The sequence below is a fragment of the Symsagittifera roscoffensis genome, chromosome 6 (genome assembly GCF_963678635.1).
Source record: "Symsagittifera roscoffensis chromosome 6, txSymRosc1.1, whole genome shotgun sequence".
NCBI classification, from domain to species: Eukaryota; Metazoa; Xenacoelomorpha; order Acoela; family Convolutidae; genus Symsagittifera; species Symsagittifera roscoffensis.
In genome coordinates this window covers 8,210,849-8,231,671 of record NC_087067.1, presented here as the reverse complement: position 1 = coordinate 8,231,671, position 20,823 = coordinate 8,210,849, and the positions used below count along the sequence as shown (strand labels likewise).

General features: G+C 36.5%; 2 protein-coding genes across 2 annotated transcripts in view; both read left to right on the top strand.

Moving 5' to 3' along the window:
• The first annotated feature begins 110 nt into the window (after positions 1–110).
• On the top strand, positions 111–9,161 carry LOC134847607 (proto-oncogene tyrosine-protein kinase ROS-like). Its single transcript, XM_063864722.1, has 5 exons — positions 111–946; positions 1,415–2,219; positions 4,118–4,372; positions 4,613–8,242; positions 8,661–9,161. The coding sequence occupies exons 1-5, from the start codon at positions 832–834 to the stop codon at positions 9,013–9,015; spliced, it is 5,160 nt and encodes a 1,719-aa protein (XP_063720792.1). The 5' UTR covers positions 111–831; the 3' UTR covers positions 9,016–9,161.
• A 2,006-nt stretch (positions 9,162–11,167) lies between these two features.
• The window catches only part of LOC134847634 (ribokinase-like), a 30,828-nt gene continuing 21,172 nt past the window's right edge, over positions 11,168–20,823 (top strand). The window contains exons 1-4 of the mRNA XM_063864784.1: positions 11,168–11,526; positions 17,667–17,799; positions 18,089–18,152; positions 20,061–20,291. Of these exons, the coding sequence (XP_063720854.1) occupies positions 11,453–11,526; positions 17,667–17,799; positions 18,089–18,152; positions 20,061–20,291 (502 nt within the window). The 5' untranslated portion in view covers positions 11,168–11,452. The remainder of the gene's footprint in view (positions 11,527–17,666; positions 17,800–18,088; positions 18,153–20,060; positions 20,292–20,823) is intronic.

The window sequence follows — 20,823 nt, the reverse complement described above, 5'->3', positions numbered from 1 at the left end:
CAATGTTTGTCGGCATTATGTTCCCAGCATGATCAGCCCTCGCAACGGATTAAGAGGCATTAGCGATTACAAACACATGCTTTGTATTGTGGAACTCTCAAATCTCGCTCCGTACTATCTTGTAAAACTTAGCCCAAAATCCGCAACCTAACTCTTACCCACGAGCAATATTCGCAAAGCCTCATTTCATTGCGCCCTAAAGAAGATCCTCGCTCAAAGTAAAACCCATTTCACTCAACTAACACTTTCTCTGTGTCAATACTTTAATATCGCAATTAATCACCCCTCCCCGGAAACGCACTTAAAAGCCCCGTGTGATCTAGAAATGAATCTCTCGAAATGTGGTCCAGCGTGTGAATCGAGATAAGCATTGCGACCTAGTTAGACCAGCCTAATGCGACTAGTGTTTGCCAATATGTCTTGCCTTGTGCTACCTGATCGAGCTTAGAATTACTAAGAAAAGTTCCCAGTCAGAATTTATTAAAACTTTATATCGCCTTTCTCCCCGTTGCCCCAGTAAAATTTGGGCTCTTGAATCAAACCGGGTCCAATTTGAGGTATCGCCTGCATTTTGTGTCCTTTAATCCTGCTCTCAATTCGAAACGCCTTACTCAAAAATTAAATAGCAAAACAAGCAGGAATTTTTGAGATTTACCTGTGTTGTTTTTGTTCAAACAACTGGAAGTTTTTAACACTCGGTCTATCGAATTTCGTCTGGAAATTTTAAATGCTGGACTCCACTTTGAGCGCCGGCTCTTTTGAATGCATTGAAGTCGATTTTGAACCTTAGTTTTATATTTTGTCTAGTTATTTTTTTAAAAGCAATTTGTTATGACTAAAAACCTACTATCGAGTAGCTTTCATCCAAAGCGTTTCTCGGTTTCTTTGGCTCTGCTGATTTTTGCCTTTATTTTACATATCTTTACATCTGCTGTTGCGGCGAAGTGTAAGTACCTGATTTTTTGTGTAATCATTCTAAAAGATCACATCTAAGTCTAAGACGTCCCCAGTTGGACTTAGAAACGAGTCGATAATTTGATGAAATCTGATCCCGCATTTTGATTGGAACACTGAACTCAAAATATTTTTTTCCCTACAAAATCTAAAAGTGAGATACCTAAATTTAAAATTCAACTGCAAAATAAAGGAGTGGATAAATATTGATCGGATTTGTTAAATTTGTCGACAATTATGAGAAGTTGAGTTTTTCCTTCGACGGATAGGCGGTGTTTTTCCAATAATGAAATTGCCAGTTTGCTGTTTTACTCGATTTTAAATATGAGTACTTTGATGATAGAAAATTGGTTCTTTTTCGTTATCTGCTAAAATGTGTCTGTTTGTTTTGGCTCAAATGAAAGGAAGAAGGATTTTTTTGAACTTGAGATATTTTTTATCTGAAGATGATCGTTTTCAGTTGAAGTTGCAAGTCCAGAAGATTACAGCAGGATCGATAGAGCTATCGCGCTGTTACTCGCACCAGCGGATGTGCAGAGCCATGTTACGCATCGATTCATACCATCGATTCAAACCCCTCCGTCCTCCATGGTTGCCGACGTTGAGATTCGCTGGAAACCACCAGTCGCGAGTATCGACGTTGACAACTACACCGTGTATTACCGATTTTCACCAGTTGACAAGACAGAGAAAAAGGAAAAACCCAAGTTTAAATCGAGTGTTGTTCCTGGAAACCAAACGTTTTTAGAAATCAGAGGTCAAAGTATTGACGATGTTTTTGAATACCAACTGCAAGTTAGCACATACGAGAAAGTTTTGAATCGAACAGAGAGCTTTTTCGGAGCTTGTTCGAAACAAAATCCTGTGCCGAAATATTTAGTGGTTTCTCCGCGGACAGTCCACCTTTACGATAAACTAAAACACAAATTCGAAATCATTTTCAGCTCAGATGAAGGGAGTCAAACAGAAGCAACCGAAGTGACCAAAATAAGTTCAATATCATACATTGCGTTTAAAAATGAGCTGTTTTGGATCGACCAGAACCGTAACCCAAAACCGTCAATTGTCCAGTTTTCTATGGCTAGTAAGACGAAAGTCGGAGATTTAGTTTGGGTAAGCGAAGATGCGGACCTTCTTACAGTGGACTGGGTTCAACAGGTGTTATATTGGGTGGAGATCAGAAGTCGGAAAATAATAATGTTTGACCTTGTCAGAGCCACCAACGAAACTGACCCTAATACCTATTTTACTGCACAAGTCTTCCCGTAAGTTGTTACTCAAAATTATTAGAGTCATCCTGCTGCATTTATATAAACTCATGTGCAGGGGCGCGTCTAAGATTGTCTCCAGGGGAGTGGATTTTAAGAAAATTTTGTCAACCAAATTGATTTTCTGAGCTCTCCCCCTTCACTATAAATTTTCTGCGCCGGAGGCAAATTTTGAAAAAAAAGGCCAAAAAGGCGTTGTTAGTGACTTTTTGGAAAAATAGGGCTTTAAGACAAAATTCAGGGTCCGTCAGCCAAAAATGGATATCTCAAAATAGTACAAAGGGGGGACTCTTAAGGTAGGCAGGGGGTCGAATCTCTTAAAGACCATCATTTTCGATCACGTAGTTGAAGGAATTTCGATATTTGAGTGTTTTTTGTTCGCATAGGTACAACGCAGAAACTTGACCCCAATTTGAATAATATATTATATGAAAGCCTCTTTCAGTCGTGGTTTGAACCAATTGGGATTCTTGTTTTGGATTTCAGATACCAAAAAAGTTACCGACTTTTTCCGTACATGGATAATTTAAGTTCGCAAAAAGAACATGGATAATTTAAATTGCGAGAAAAAATGGTCTGTTTGCCTTTGAAGTTAAGCATTCTCAGAATTGCTATAGGGGTTTGTAGTGTACCACCTTGCATGTCGCTTAAGTTAGTGACAACCTTTTGTGGTTTTTGTTTATTATATTAGGTGTCCAACAGCAGTTTATGACCCATGCTGCTGGGCAATACTTTTGAGCCTAGTTATTGTTGTAGTGCGTCACTGCGTACCTAGTAGCTAGTAGGCAGGCTCGAAAGCGGCGTGAATAATTTGCATATTTTCCTTGATTAAACAAAAGTTAAATCTTTCGTCACAGAGCGTGGATATAGTGTTTTTAATTACATGTAGAACTAGCTGAAGTTTTTGTACCGAGTTTTCGAGCACCGTCATTCAAAAATCAATAAAAAAAACTAAAATCGAAAAAATAATCACTTATTAGAGCCGATGAACGTAGTTTAGACTTTTATATAGGTCGTGATGATTTTTTTCAGGAAGTCGTAATTTGTTCGGGATTTTCGCGTTTTGATTTCTTTTCAAGTTCAATTCATTTCTATCGAACGGCAAAAGCGTATTAAAGGTCACGAATCACGTGATCCACTTCTAGTTTCGAAAATGGATTTTATTTTTCAGATTTCCCAGCGGAATAAAAAACTTGCTTGTTCATCCAGTTTTTTCAGATTGGGCGGTCAATTTTATCAACAAATTCAATCATAAATTGTTCTAAAAATGCAAAGAGCTTCAAGGCTAGCTGTTTTTTTCTTTGAAGTTCAAATAAAACTAGTCATTATTTTTTTTCTGTTTACTTGAGTTATTGGACGCTTCCAACGTGTTGATTATGTTTAGAATTTCCTCAAGTCTTTCCCAGTAAAGGTTATGAATTCCAGAGGAACTACAAGAATCATTCTAGCTAAAATAAAAAAAAAGATCCGTAGCATTAAGTTGGTAGCTTAGCATTCTGTCGAGATATCATCTGAAAAACAAAAATTCTAATATTTCTCGACTTGGCGACTTTTCTATGTTTTTTTTGTATTTCAAATTACAGCTAAAAGATTTTTTACATGATACCAACCTTGATTTTTCACAAGATTTTATCTATGCGGTAAAAATTGGGCTGAAAGAACCCACCCTATTCAATGGTTCCTTCCCGTGACTTGGAACCATAGTTATGAAAAGAACCCTCTTTTTTATATGCTGCTTTGCGTCCAGTATGTTCTGAACGCTTTCTGCTAATTAAGGGAGATCATCTTTGAATTACCGCATGAAACTCTTCAAAAGCAAGTTGATTGTTTCTGATTTTTTTTAAAAGTGGATTGGTATAAAAAACAACGGGTTTCATATTGAGTTGTCTTTTCAGAACTAAAGAGTTTGCATTGGACATCGATGAGAAGATAGTGTCGCTAGTAGTTGACCCCTGGATCTCGGGACTGTTGACCTTCATTTCGGAGAAGCCAGATCGGTCCAGAAGTATACACCAGGTGGAAGTGTATGGAATAAGATACAGCGTGAAGATGGAGAGTGGTCATATGACTAATCTGGTCGACAGACAGGCATTCAAACTCTACCCGTTGCTGGACCCCGACTTCAATGATGAATACTCTTTGTCAGAGAAGTACGTTATCTTATTACAATAATTGGTTATTTCGGATATAGTAAAGCCTAAGATTAATATCGAAAGTTATACAAATTATGCTGTTTTGGTGTAAAAATTAGCGTTTTCTATACATATGAATCAATTCAAGATCTGCTGGTTAGTGACCGACAATGTTAAACTCGTGATTTGTATGATACTCATTCTTATAATTTCTCCAATGAAACTTATAAACAAGTTAAGTTAAAGTTATTGTTTTAGGTATGACGACGAGACAGCTTTAGAAACTTTTGGTTGTAAAGTCGATCAGGTTCAAAAGTGCCATGCACTCCTGGGAAATCGACTGGGACCCACACTTCTAGTTAATTCTCTGGCATTGATAAACGAACGCTTAGTTGTGACAGCTGAAAGTTCTGGATCCGAATCTGGAGCTGACTTCAAATTCGTCCGAATGTCTTTTGATGGATGTTCGTGCCAGGAAGTGGAAATAATGAACAATCCAGATGTCCCGCATGGAACAATACCGCTGTTTGCTTCCATTATATCAGCTACTGCCGATTCGAAAGGTGTCACTTGGATGACAAAAAGAGCTTCCCAGAACTTCCTGAGCTGTGAGCATGTCAATAGTATTGACGGAGCTGGCGAAGTTTTGACATCCCAGGAGTTACCGCTTCCCCCGGTCCAACCACAAAAGGAGTTCACAGACATAGTTGCATTTGGTCACGATTTGCAACCAGTACCGCCTGAGAAGTGTCTCATTCCTAGAAACTACTCAGTTAGTCCTACATTACTTGCAATGACTTATAACTCGATAAATCTAGGGTTTAAACCCGATTTTGTTCCGAGTAGAATTGAGGATCCAAGTTGCGTTCACACGAAAATGCCGACAGTCGTTTTCTCAATTTTCTTTAAAGAAGTTGATAGTTTAGCGCAAATTGACACATGCGGACCTACGAGCGAGCATGCAATGGTTAAATGCAATGTTAGCTACGATGTAGACCTAATTGGTAAAAATAAAACTATTCTGAATCTGAAAGCAGTCACGACTTATGTTTTTCAAATCGGAGTCACGAACTATTTCAGTTATCAGTACCCATCACTCAGTCCCCCTGTTTATTTCCGAACGTCTATTGGGCCACCTTCAGGCGTGGAATCTTTCCACGTATACCGGGTGAACCCGTATGAAATTATGTTGACCTTTATGAACCCCAGGCAATTAAACGGACCTTCAAATGACCTCCAATTTTACATTGGATGGCGCAGCTCTGATAATTACCCAAAAGATCTGAAGCACGTAATTTTTCAGCCGGAATATTCGAGAGGAAAGAAGACTTATTCAGTAACCTTGAAAGACCTGCAGCCCGCTACGTTGTATAAAGTTGCAATCAGCGTTTATCATGCGCTTCACGAAGATTTAATTTCGCCACCTAAAACAAAAACCATAAAAACATTTGACCTGCCTAAAAAGTTGTTGCTGGAAAATGTAAACGAATCCACAATAGAAATGTCGTGGACTTTTTCAAGGCAACACGATTTTGAGTCCGCGATTGTTAGTATATACGACATTGATGGAGAGAAAAATGAATTGGTTGAATCGACAACAGAAGAGAATCTTCTGATGCGAAGAGGCGAAAAAGTGAAATTTACGTTTAGTGAATTGAAGTTTTATAATATGTACAAAGTTATGCTTACAGTTATTTACAAGACTGAAATGCTGGTAACTCAAACGAAATCAAATGCAACTGCAAATAGTTATCAAGACGATACACTTATTTTAAGGACGCTGCCCGGTAACCCGGAAGCCCCAAATAAACCCGAATTGCACCGTAACAGAAGAATTTTAAGAGTATTATTGGAATCTAGAAGACTAAATTGTCCCAAAAATTCCAGCTTGATTTTCGAAGTGCAAGCCTGCAAAGTCTCAACAGAAACGGAACCTCTTCGAGAAAGTTGCTCACAGATTTATAAAGGAAATCGTTCCACTATTGATTTGCAAATTGGAAAAGATATTACAATAGGCATTTTTCTGCGAGCGAGGGTCAGAACTGACTTCGGTGTGAGTCATTTCAGCCCGAGTGTCAACTCGTCATTCGCTTATCTTCTGCCCGATGATTCGGCACCTGATATTAAGTCAAGTGAGCTTAAAGTGTTCGGACTGGCCATGACTTCCCAAACAGCTTTGCTAATGTGCGCTTTTAGTGGCTTTGTGATACTGATTTTCGTTTTCATTTCTTGTCGAAACTGGTGCGTAATTTCCAGTTTCAAAAACAAAAGAATATCGGAAGTTACTTCACCAAATACGATACAGCTTAACACTTTGAACCGAGCTAGATTAAGTTTGCTCCAGGAAGCGCCGTTTAAAGCTGAAAATGATATTTTGTATTATGTGGGAACAAATTACACAGGCAGTAAAAAGTTCGATTCATTGCAAGGCTTGAAGATGATTAAGGCGAATTACATTCAAATCGACAACTTGATTGGATCTGGCGCTTTCGGAGAAGTATACTCGGCGTTGTCGAGATTAAGAGAAGGCTCGATCGCCAACACCCGAATTGCGGTAAAGTTTCTAAACAACAACGCAGGGCCTGAGCAAAAGCAAGACTTCATTCAAGAGGCAATTTTGATGCGAAATTTTGAGCATCCGAACATTGTCGAAGTTTACGGTATTTGCATGGACAGTGAGCCCATTGGAATTATCATGGAGTTAATGCAGAATGACCTTTTAACTTTTTTGCGGCAGTCGAGAAACGAAGACGAAGATGAGTTTGATGAACATTCGAACTGCTCGTCAAGGGAACCCTTGTCGCTCAAAGACCAAATTATGTTTGCGATTGATATTGCAAATGGATGTAACTATTTAAGCGAACACCACATGTTACACAGAGATCTTGCCGCTAGGAATTGCCTGGTCTCAAAAATTGCAGATCCGGCTTTGAAGGAAGCAAGAGCTAATTGTGACTATATTGTTAAAGTAGGAGATTTTGGATTAGCGAGAGATGTATACAAACAGGAGTACTACAGAAAAACGGGCAATGCATTAATGCCAGTTCGCTGGATGTCGCCAGAATCCCTAATTGACGGAATCTTCACATCCCAATCTGATGTCTGGAGCTACGGGGTTGTTTTCTGGGAAATTATGACGTTTGGAAACCAGCCGTATCCAGGCAAAGATAACGTCGATGTGCTGCACTTTGTGAAGTCTGGCGGTAGATTGGAACCTCCAGAATCTTGCATCCCGGAACTGGGACAAATGATGGAGAATTGTTGGAATAAAAAGCCGAGCAAGCGTCCGACTTTTTTCGACATTCTGAATTTTCTGGATTCGTTTTTGAGGCTTTTATATTTCAATCAGCAGAATGATGGGACTAACGAAGAGCAAACCGAAAATGATCCAGGGTTCTACAGTCCGATATATGTTACACCTTCAGGAATGAATGTGAATAGTTCGCAGCTTAATGAAACTCAGGAATCTCTCTTGCCAACGATTCGTACAGAGTCTCCTGAAATCATGAACGATGGATCGATCCCAAAATGGGACTACCCTTGCTCAACTGGGTCAAATAAAACAGACACTAATACAATATATGCCAACTCACTCGGAAATTATAGCACGCTAGCTAAACGAGACGGCCTGACAGATGATATTTCAAGTTTGCTTTCGATTGCAATGAGTAATTCGGCTATCAGTCAAAATGAATCATGCAACGATGATGATTTCTCGAGAAGTTACATGCGTGTGTGTAATCAACTGAGAGTTGATGATACAGCGAGTCCGTTTCCAGAGCAGTTCAGTGATAGCGTGGCGGGCGCATTCAGTTGCAACTCGGTTTACTTGTCCGATGCTGAATTTGGGTTCCAAGATGACCATCTTGGTTACTGCACTGCAAGAAAGTGAGTTTCAAAGTCGTGGCTTTTTGCCGAGTAAGATAAATCATTAATATTTTGGTAAGTTAGTGTAAAGTACGTCTAGAATGACAAGTGTACCAAATATGGGCAATTTAAGCGATTCACTTAGCGATCCAGACCCGTGTTCAACTAATTCACCAAAATTTTGAGAAAAAAAAACATTAACAAACGATCGTCTTTTTGCCCAATGTTTTAAACGATATATGTATGCGATATATTTAACTAATAAAAAAGTTGACAGGAAAAAGAGTTGAACGATTTTCTATGCCTAATAAAAGTAAGCACTTAAAATTATATTCAAACTTTAAATTAAGTTATACACAAATTGTTCAATTAAAAAATCATACACTTGCCAATGCCACCGACACGATAAAGTTATTAACATTTTTTAAATCTGTTTTAGAACGCTGACTGCAAGTACTCCTATGGAAAGGAAACACAAGCCAGAGGCGAGCAACCGTTTAAACTCAAGCGATGCGAAAAGTTATCAGAATATGGAAGATTCCCCTCTTCTATCGAGACATTCGCCGCCTCCGAAACCCAATTCAAATTACGTCATCAAAAATGGTTACGCAATGCTGCCCAATATCAATCGCAAGCTGAACAGCTTCAAGAAAAATGCCATATCGGACCCCTCAAAACCCTTGCCGTTGCCGCCAAAACCGACCAATCAGGATGCTTTTTTTGACAGCAGCCCAGATTTTGACAATCTGAGGCTAGATACAGATTTGGACCCCGTGAAATCGTTTCCAGAATAGAATTTCCAGAAATTGAAAACGTTGGAAATCAGCTTTGTGCAATATTGCAAAACTGCATTAGAAAAATTATCGGCCATATGTATATCTAGTGAACTCAAACACGATTTATTTTTGCTTTACTTTTTTTCTACTTCACTGTATTTGAAATTAACCACCATCAAAACTTCGCTTTCCCCTATTACTTGAGAATAGTTGAGACTGATCTCGAAAAGAGCTAGAACCCAGGATCAAGTTTTCCCTGCGAGTGGAAGCTCCCTCGAAAACGCTGGAATGTGATCCAGTGTCTCAATGGGATATTCAGTTTTTGTTCCGGGTGTGTTTTAGTTTTTTTTTGTTTTCCACAAAATCAGGCATCCTACATCATCATCGGAATGGGTCAAGTGATATATCAAATTTAAGCATTTTCAGTAGTGATTCGAACGACATTATTATTTTTCAAAAAGTTTACCCAGTGGCGAGAAAAACTAGTCTGAAGTTTTTGATTTTTAGTTCAATTTCGAGCGAGTAAAGTGATCCATTAGAGTTCTTTATATGAAAGATTGATATTTTTACACCAAGAAAACTTGATTTCAATGAGAAACTTTTTTTGTTTGCCATTCATTTTTTGAAGCAAAATGTCAATTATGCTTATTTTATTTTTACGCATTGGTTTGGTTCTCTAATTGCACCTCGCACTAAAAATGAACTTGATTTGAAGAAAAAAAGAAGAACTTTTCTGTAGTTTTTTTAATGAATATTATGTATTACTACTCATTTCACTAGTATTATCACTTTGAGTCGCGTGGTTTTTTTTGTGTTTCAGGAAAAGTTATCAAATTTGATTTTTTGCGTTTAGTCTTTTGATCTTGTTCAATTTCAAATGAGTTTCATTTGCTAAAGGAGGGCAAATTGTTCTCTCCAATTACGAAAGTGAAATGCGACTGACTATAACTTCCAAAAATGCATCTGAATTTGCGAATTCCCAGCCATATAAAAAGTTCTATGGGTCCATTTTTTTTTTCAATTGGGGTAATTTTATGAATCAAGTGTTAGTCATGAACGATTCTCGAAGTACTTTAACGAGATTTAGTTTTCCCATTTAAGTTAAACAAGCGTACAAGCTTTGTTTTTTCAGTAAAACAGGAAAGTTGAATAATCGGTTAAATTTTCGCAATTATAATGGGGCTCGGTTCAGTGTGCTTAAAGTATTGGGAATTCGGCTTTTTGTCTTTTTTAATCATAAATTTTTTCTATTTTCATTTTTGAAGCTTGCTTTTAGGTTCGCTTTGAATGGAGTTTAGGAGATCTCATTCGCTTTTCGATAAATATCTCTATTAATTGTAAAAATTCGGACTGAAGAAAACCTTTCGAGATTTTTTTATCGGCAAAGGCTGTTTCCGATTTCTTTTCGACAAAGACTCGAAAAATAAAACGAAACAAAATTACTGGGTTGCTTTGAAAGAACTTAGTCGAGTGTTAAAAAATATTCGAGTGTGAGGATTTCTGATTTTTTTTCGATATACGCATGTGTTTTCAGTTTCAGTTTTATTTAAGTCAATCATGTTCACTTGTAAAATTTATCAAAGTTGATCAGATATCATTGCAAAGTTGTAAAAAAATCCAGATTTTGTCACTGTTTGCAAATAATTTCACCTCGAGTTGTTAAGTTTTTAATCCTTAATATAAATAACACGCCATAAGTGGTCGTAATCTATAAATGTTTCTTAAGAAGAAAAATAAGCTAGTCAAGAGAATTAAACCAACATTCTTAATCACCGAACATGAAATTCAGTAAAAAAGCAAGATGAAATGTTACAATGTTCGATTTCATGCGATTCAATCATCAATGTTTTAGAATCATGCTAAAATAAATGTCTTTTTGGAAAATATAAAATTGTCTATTCTCAATTTTCTGTCTCGTCTCGTCATCCCGAAAAAAATCGAGACAAACGTATGAAAGTTTTCGTTAATCTAGTTTTTTGCGTTTTTAATACGTTTTTTTTTCGACTTCAGGCTGTTGTCTCATTTTCTAGCTTGCTTTGTAATGGTACACAAGTGGCGAAAAACAGTTTTCAAATAACTTTAACTAAGTTGGTTTCTGACTATTTTAAGGAACATAATTTGATCTTTATAAAATTTAAAGCCTGTTGAAACCTTGCTGTATTTCAGATTTCTGACAGCTTTTAGAACCAAATTTACATTCTCAAATATGTTTCTGATTTTATCTCGAAACTTGCACCACCGCATTTGACTAATCCGTGTTCAGGTCTTAATTGATATTTATTACTTTACTGGCCTGAACTAGCTCGCAATCTTTCTCATCTGAACTGAAAAGTTAACACAGGGCCGATAAAATTACTAGTTTATTAAGTAATAATTCAGTTGGTTTGGTTTGATCTCGGACATTACTTGTTGGCTTTAGAGTTCAACTTTTCCTGCTATTTTTTCGATCTGAAGAATGACAGAAAGCACAGCTGGTTTTGCTTTGCAGGATATTTGTGTTCTTGGCGGGATCATAACCGACTTTATATGGTTAGTTACCTTTTACTTAGTTGAGTGGCGATAAGCAGACAACCGCGGAAGCCGATTCATGTTTTTAAACAGAAAATTTAGTCATGCCATACAATTTCGCCTCCATTTTGTGTTGTCGGTTTAGGGCTAGGGGTAAGAAAGTTCTACTATGACTGGTGATTGGTGGGGGGGGGGGGGGGGACTGTACAGCTGATCTAATAATTTATTATATTGACCTGGCTTAGTCTATCTTCTTACAAACGTAACTTATACAGAAATATCGTTTTAACTTAAGGGATGGTTTTTTTAAGCAGCCTGCTCCTCTGTTGTTTTTTTTTTCATCAGTTCTAGTAGTTAGTCCCCGCAATAATAATCAGAAGTTCCGGCGACTAAATAACGAGCTGTTGAGCTTATTATGGAGAAACGCTGTTGTCCCGCTGTTTTTTTCTTGGCTGGGTAATTTTGTCTCACCCGCATGCAACCAGCGCGGACTACGGAAGTCTCGAACCTCGTTTAGTATCACAAAAACATTGACTTATTTAACGTTCACTCTGAAGTACTTTCGGCTGATATGAAAGTATAATAACTAGCTGTTAGTTGCACGGGAGCTTATTTATAGTTTATGAAATGAACTATTTGTGTAATATTGTTTGATTTCCGAGGCAATTCACGCTTGTCAGAAATGTGTTTCAAGCACTGGGAACAGATGTGTGGGGTTGATCCCGCCAATCCTTCTGAAAATAAAACAGATCCGCAATCTAATCCCGGAGCTTATAAAACTGGAAACCTGAAAATAGTGGTTCTTTTTTAATGTATTCGATATATTTGATTGCCAAATCAAAGGCATACCTTTGAAATACTTAACTGAAATACAACCATTTTCAAAACAAGGTATTTAAGAAGTTTGAAATTCAATTAATTGATCTGAAATAGCCAACAACTATAATAAACTTTGAATATTCGAGATTCTAATCTCAAAGAAGCTCATGAAAGGGCTTCGTGAGGTTCGCCTAAATCATGTATCATCACTTTAACACTTATATCATTGCACGTCAAACTTGAGGTTCTGAAATGATTTTCTTCAAGGCTTATCATTTGACTTAAAGAAGAAAAGGCGATGGAAAAAATCGTGGCTCATAAATAATATTTGATGAACTTGTTGCATGAAACTCCTACAAAACAAATGGTTAAAATCTAAACAAACGGTAGTAGTCAACAAGCCGAAAATAAGATTACCGTTCCAACAAGCCGAAATTTAACATTGTTATACAACATAGCAACAGATTGTCGCTGTTGTTATGCAATTGTTACGTAATTCTGATGCAATTTCGGCTTGAAGATATGGCGGTTTGTTGCATATCCACCGAAATAACTGGTGTGTTTTATTTCTAAGGAAATCACACGTTGTTGGCAATTTAGCATTGCAAGGAACGGTTACCTAGCACTATTTAGACAACCGCCTACTCATACTCGTTAATAAGCTGATAAATACTATATTAACCAATCAGAATTGAGACAAGGAAGAAGTTAATAATTATTTATTATTTATTTCGTAAATTTTCTTTGTCATCTTGATTCTGATTGGTTAATATTTTGTTTGTCTGCTTACTGACGAGTATGATTACGCGATTTTCTAAATCAGACCGCACTCCGCAAGGAACACCGTAGTGTTTTTCGTAAAACAATCACATATTCATTTTTCAAGATATGTACAGTCGAGTACATGAGATTCTTTGTGGAGGTTTAACAGACCAGTTATTTCACTAACTTTAGTGAGCGTTAGTGTTATAGTAAGACTTTTCTTTTTTTTTCTAAGCCAAGTCGCAAATATTGGTGCCAGTCCTAGGATACCTTTACGGCTTTTTGACAGCTTGTGCTTGGACATTCGAATAGTAATAAGTTAGCACAGTTGGTGCATTTTAAGTTCATCAAATGAACTGAAAAAAGCAATTTGCTTCAAACAACTTGATAATGATAAAGTTTCGATTTCAGAAGTTTTCTAAATCAATATATCGCAATTTTTTGAAATTCATTATGTATACATAATGTGGCCTTATGCTTTCCAATTTATTACATGGAATATAATAAACTGAAGGCATCCACACTGACTTCGCTTGTAATAAATTGGAAAGCACAAGGCCACATTGTATAAACTATGTATTTCAAAAAATTGCGATATATTCAGTTATTGAACTTCTGAAATCGAGTTTTTATCATTATTGAGTTGTTCGAACGCAATACCTGTTTTCGGTTAAATTGATGAATTCTAAATGCATCAACTGGGTTGGCTTCAATTTCAAAGCACACGCTATCAAAAAGCCGTAAAGGTGTCCCACGAGTCGCACCAATATTCGCGACTTGGGTTAAAAAAAACTTATTATAAATTCAGTTTATTATATTCCAAACTCTTACTTGCAAAATTGTGTCTATTTTTATTTGGTGTCTATTTCGCTGCATTGCATTGTCAATTTTTAAGCATAGGCATTGGTGAACACTGTTTTAATTGTGACTAGTCTTTGCCGATTGTTAAGCGTTCGCGATGGCAGGGCGCGAGACTCCGATTCTCGAGGCTGCAGGCTCGAAGCCAATACGTAGCAAAGTCGTACCAATTCGAGGCTCATTTCTATTTTCTTTTCTTTCACTTTAAAAAGCTTTTTTTTTGTCATGTTTTTGCTAGTGTTTGCTAAGAGCTGCTTCGCATCTGTGTGAAAATTTTATTAAGTTATTATTTCATGGTCAACCATTTCAATTTGTGAGCGCTGCCGAAGCCCTAGACGGATTCTTTTGCATACATTTATGCACCGTAAACAATTTTTGGTGAGAAAAGCAGGCTCGTTGAGCACCTTTCTTGACGGCTCAGAGCGAATTATTAATTTCAAATTTTCCTCAATTTTGTGTATTTAGGCGCCCAAATTTAGTGTATATGGGCGCCTACTGCCCGAAAAAATTGTTAATTTTTTTAAATAAAAAAGTTGAGTTTTTCTTAAATTTTAGCCTCTACCTTCATAAACGTGGTTTTTATTAAATTGTTTTGATGCATAATGATAACTCAGAAAGTTCTGTTTTCTTATTGTATCTAGTGGTGGCTTGGAATAACTTATTTTTCTCATCTATTCTGTCAACGTCGTGCGCAGTTTTTTTTACCCTGGGCTGCTTGTGTATGAACAAAAGTTGTCACAAAGCAACTTCGATGCAATGCAAAGGGATGCGATTTTAATTATTCCCCTAAATTAGAAGCTCTGTTTTTAAAAACTAAGTTAGCATTTTGGACATCAGTAAAAAAGGATTTATTAGCAAACTTTAATGATAGTTTTAATCACACAAATTCTAAATCTCCATTCTTAAAAGTATAAGAAATCTAAATTTGAAAAATATGCAACCATTCAAGAAAATCCGAAAGGGAAAATAAAAAAGCAATTGAGTCAGACATAGCGTTTTTTTTTTCAATTTACTTATAATTGCGAACTTAAATTTTCTCGTAAACAACTTTTCTTACAAATCTGACGGAAATTGATCGTGATTAATTATGAAACCTCAGTATCTTTGACGCCCTTCCTATTAGTCAAAGAGTAAAGTGAGTGCCTTGCGAGTTTATGATCTGGGGTTCGAATCCCTGCTGGACCTTGTTTCTTTCCGACTATTGAAAATGGGGAGGAATTTTGGCTTCGGGTTTAACAAAAAGGCTCAAATGATTTATCATATGAAAGCTTTTTTAGCCCTGATTCGAACCCTTTATAAAACATTTCCAAAGAAATTTGTTCAGTTTGCAAAAAAACCGAAATAAAATTTTTGATGTTTGGTCTAATTTCGAGCGAGCAGGCCTATAATTGGGATAAAAGACGTAAAAATTTTGTTCTTTATCTTAGAGTCTTAGCTCAGAACCATTATTGTTGAAAGCTTAATTTATCGTCTTCTTGACTGCAAAAAAGTCCTTAAAGATAAACAAAAATTTCTCCAAAAAATTTAAAAAAAATTTTTTAGAGGATTTTTTTGTTTTCCAATTAATTTTTTGGACTAAAATCAAATCGTTTTCAAATTTGCATTTTGTACTCATGCTATCGATTGTACTTATTTTCTAAGCTTATGGCCCTTGCGATAAGCAAGGGTATTGCAATCGGTTACTAGACCATTTTCCCGTCAATAACTTTAGGCACAGGACTCTCTTTTAATCTAGACTCATTTCCTGGAAGCCTCTGTTAGCAACAGATTTACCGCTAGAAATTAATTTTTTTCTGCATATTAGCATTTCAAATATATGTCCTACAAATTCATCTCTTTTATGTTGATTTTCTTTTTACCAACTCGATTTGTTCAAATTTCATTTTTGTTTCTTTTTTTTCGGCTTGTAAGGTTTCGGTGTATACCACCGCTTAGTGGCCTCATATCGCGTTATATCGTTCGACGAACGATTTTTTTCTGAGTGTATTTGTTTTGAGGGTGAGGTGGACTTGATAAGTTTTTACTAGTCTTGAATTTTTTTTCGGCTTTTTTATTTTTTTCTCGACTTAATTTTGTCGACCTATATTGTTGGACGAGCGAAAAAATTGTTTTTGTGAGTGTGCTTTGAGGGCGAGGAGACATTAAAATTTCTTACTAGTCAAAATTTTTTCAACTTTTTTTTTAATTCTTTTTTTTTCAGCTTAAAACTATCAGCTTAGTGGCACATCATTTTGTTTCATTTGACCCGCGAATAAAGTTTGTGTGTGTGAGCGTGTGTGTGTGTGTGTGTGTTGATGGTGAGGTGGACTTGATACGTTTTTGAATTTTTTCGGCTTGAAGGATTTCTGCCAAGATATTTTTGGCTTTGATACTGCTTGATTAATTTTCTTTCGATGCTAATTTTATCTTCTATTGTCTTGGCACGTTTTTGTTTAAAACTAGGCTAATTCATTTCGATAGATCTAGTTTTTTTGAAATTTTCGAATTTTTGCTTTTTTTGACGCAGCCGCTTTCTTGTTTTGTATCGAAAGTGGTGCGAAGCCCAGCTTCGCCTCTGTGTCACAATTTGCGAAAACTTTTTGTGGTGGGAACTTTCTTTATTTTTGCTATGACTTTATAGGCTTTAATAGCTACCGCTTTTGTTATATCGGTTTTATTGCCTCTTCATATGTTATTTCAAGGGAGAAAACCTATTTTGATGAGTTTTTGTGCTTCGAGAGGCATAAACATGGAGTCCTAATTTTTCTATAGTCAAAAATTTTTTAACGGACGTCTACCCAAGCATTGTCTGCCTAATTATCGCTCGATAATTGTTGTCTCAGCACCAATTTAACACAATGTATTATGTTTGTTCACTTGTTTTTCTCTAATTGAACATCATTTGAGACATTCATGAATTTTTTTTAGGTTTAGTTTTTTTCGTTGTTTTATCAACTATTTTTTTTCCTATACCTTTTTTCGATTTCGTGGGTTTTGTCTCATTTTCTAAACCCGCTAGCTTGCAAAGTTGTATGTGGGAAGCACACGGTTCGGTTTAGAAAAGCGGTTAGAGTATTTAAGCAGACCAATTCAGAGCGCAGAGAGCTAACATGAGTTTACTTCTGTCAACCGCCAGAAATTACTATAGAGATTGAATTTATTTTTAATGTTAATTTAAACGTTAATGGCTAGTTTTTCACCACGCATCTTACCTCTCTCTGTCAAAAAAAAAATTTTTTTTCAGGAATCAAAAACTGAGAAAAATAAATTATTGGAGCTAAAATTAGCACCTCCCACCTCCAAATATCAGAACTGGAAAAAAATGTATTCATGCATCAAGAAAACCGTCAATTTTGTCGCGCCATTTTTTGAACAGGTTATTCTCGACTTGGAAGATAGCCTAACAGAGAGCGGCCATTGTGCCCCCTTCTCTCTAATTGAGTCATACTTGATTTTTTTTTGTTATTTTTTGGGCGGGCAAATGTTGCCTCACCCTTGTTTTGCGAAAAATGTTCTCCCCTCCCCCTCCCCCACCCTTGACTTTTTTCTGTTCACATTGTCGATTAATACAAAATCGGACTAATTTGGCCATGAAAAACATATTTGGTCTTCATATCTTGTAAAACCCCTTGGTACAACATAAAATTGATGCTTATACCAGGTTAGGAGGGCGCGGGGAGAAAAGGTCAAACTTATGTGCATTAGGTCCTTTTGTCATGATAACAGCTCCTTTTTTGTTGCAGTTATGTGGATAAGGAGCCAGCTAGCGGGGAGACAGTACTTGCCAGCGACTTCAGTCAGGGTTTTGGTGGCAAGGGAGCCAACCAGTGTATTATGGCCGCCAGAATGGGCGCATCATGTCACATGGTCGGAAAGGTCAGCGCAAATTCTATTTTTTTTCTGTAGACTTCTTCAGAGTTTTAAGGTGTATTCTCCATGCTATTTTTGCTTATTTTGGTCAATTTAAAAAATTGGAGATGTCTTCGTTGCAAATTTAAAGTTTTTAAATTGACATCTCCAATTTTTCAAAAAATCTTTATTAGAAAACGAAGCGAAAATAGTTTTCAGCTCCATTTTTCAACTTAATTTATTCGTGTAGATGGGAATATATTTTTGGTAGAGTTCAAGAGCTTGTCCAATTTTTCTTAGATTATTTTGTTATTAGGTTGGAAGTGATCCTAACGGCGTGGAAACTTTGCAGAATTTCGAAAATCATCTCGTCAATAAAGGTATCTCTTGATAACTATATTCACTTTGCATTAATTCTGAATTTAAACTGATAGTTCTGATGAACTCACAATTACACCTGCGATATGCAAGTTTTTGGTAATCGGGTTCTAGTTTTTTTCTACTGAATTGTCGAAGGCATTTGCATTTATTTATTTTCTCGTTTTTCTTGACTCCATTGCTTCTGGATCATTTTTGGCTGAATTTCCAACTTATTCTTTTTTTTAGTTTTGAGTGTGAAGATTTGTATCGAAACAATACGCTTCTAAATTTTAGATGTATATAATGTTTTTTAAAGGTCGATGAACTTAGCTCAGATTCTTATATAGGTCATGATGATTTTTTTCGCATTTTTTTTCCAGGAAAAGTCTTAAAATGCTCTTATAATAAAAGAAGTGCATTCATGCGTGTAATCTACGAAAGAATGCCCATAGATATACCTGTACTCTTTGAGTTCAATTCAAGTTAATTTGCTAGAAGGTAGGCAAAAGCACTCTCCAGTTATGAAAGCTGAAATGGCTCGAAAAAAAAAACTTGATTGATTTCTAGTTTAGAAAGTCGAATTTATTTTTTAAGATTTCCCAGCGGAATTTTTTTAAATATTCCAGTTTTCTCAAATTGGGTTTATTTTAGAAAAAAGTGCCAAGTATTAATTCTTTGAACTTCGAAAGTCAATTTGAAATCCGAAAGTCAATTCAAAAAACAAGTCAATTTTTTATGTTTCTTTGCGTTCATTGAGTCTTTTCCAACTCTGTTGGCTATGTTCTTATTTCGTAGTTTTATTTAATGCGATGTGCTTGATGCGTTTAGGTAGATCATATAAACTTGTTTCTTGAAAATTTTTGGGCGTTGTACACATACAATGCCCTGCTTTACTCGATATAAAAGCGGTTGTTATTTAAGATCCATAAAATTGTTACAAATTTAGAGTTTATTGTGTCAAAATTATCTAGAAGCTTAGGAGTAGGCTTCTTTTTTCGGGGTCTTAAAGCTCTAACATGCTCGGGTGAAATTTCCGGGAAAGTAATGGATGGTGATAGTAAAAAAGTAGGGGATCAATGGAATAAAAGTTTCGATAGAAAGTTACGAAGCCTGTGCTAATGATGGTAAAGAAGTTTTAAAATGCATTCTGATTTTAAATATTTCGAATGAGACCAAATTTTGAATTGCTCATTTTGTTTTCTGTATTATAACGCGGAGAACGGCGTTGGGAACTGTTTTTGGTTTTATTTAATGCTGATTTACTGGCGGAATGGGGGCAACAGTAATCTCAATTTGGTCTCATCGAAGCCTCGGATGTATCCGTTGATATTTTTATGGACTGGCCCCGAGAAGTACCAGATAAAACCTTTGGTATCCATTTCTTGCTTGGGGCTTTTGCGGATGTTCGCATGCAGTGCTCAACGAAGTTCAGAGACTTTTCGAAGAAAACACCGAGTGTTTTAGTGTACCATGAAGGAGATTCGGGGGAGTGTGATGCCAAAACATAGCGAAAGCTTTAGATAAGTCTGCTTTAGCTCGGGCAGTTTTTCAGAACTGCCCTATTCGTATTAGACGGCATTTGCTGGCTAAAACCGATAAAAATAATGAAAAACGTAGAATGGAAAACGCTTTGGTTGTTCAATACACCGGGTGGAAGCAATTTTTCTCCTTTTTTTCTCCCAATTGATGCGAATATTAGCTTCGCGTCTTAAATAGAAGTAAATCGAACCGCTATGGTCTTGAATTTAAGTGGTAACCAATTCTAAGACGAACCGTGAATGAAATGAATTTTTGGATAAGGCAGTTCTTATGTTGGTCGCCTATATTGGTTGAAAATCCAATTACACGCGCAAGCGTGCGAGCTTTGAGTTATATTACGATTGCACTTTTCCCGTTCCTTTTTTCTCATATTCAAGATTGTGTTTCAGATTCAGTCGAAGTCGATAGCTCATCACATACTGGCGTCGCTACAATCTCAGTGGAAAAGTCCTCGGGCAAAAACAGAATCATAGTGGCTCAGGGAGCTAACAAGAATGTAGACGCATTTTTTATTGGAAGCCACTCGAGTGCATTTGAGAACTGTAGAGTTACGCTAGCTGGGATGGAGGTTATGCAAGATGCTGTCATCGAGGCATTGAGACGGGCAAAGAACTTTAAACGTATTTGAATTTGGGCTCTTTTCCACTCCCCAAATGCATGAGGCTTAATGCGTGAGTTGTCCTGTACGATATCATTACCAGGCCAAACTGTGCACTGGATAGGCGCATAATTTTGTGTCTGTATGTTCCTGGATTCCAGAGACAAGTCTTTAAACATGTTAAAACTTTGTCGGAACGATCAAAGGAAATGAAAGAACAAAAAAAGAAAAAAGGGAGCGTCCTTGTTGCGGAATCCGTTTACAATTCACAAAATACACAGTTTGGCCTGGTAATAATGAAAAAAATGTGATCACAATAGGTAATTTGTTCACCGTGCTCGTTGTTTGGTGACTCATTCTTTTGCGCAGTGAACAAATTAGATTTAAAAATGGAATTAAAATGTCAAGGAGTGGAGAAGAGCTCAATTTTTTGCTGACTTGTCAATAAAAGCTACGGTCTTAATTCAAAAGAGGTTACACCCGTTAAGCGAGGGTTAAAAGTGCACCAAAAGCTTATGAAAATTGTAATTTGTTAAGAAATAGCTATAAAGCAA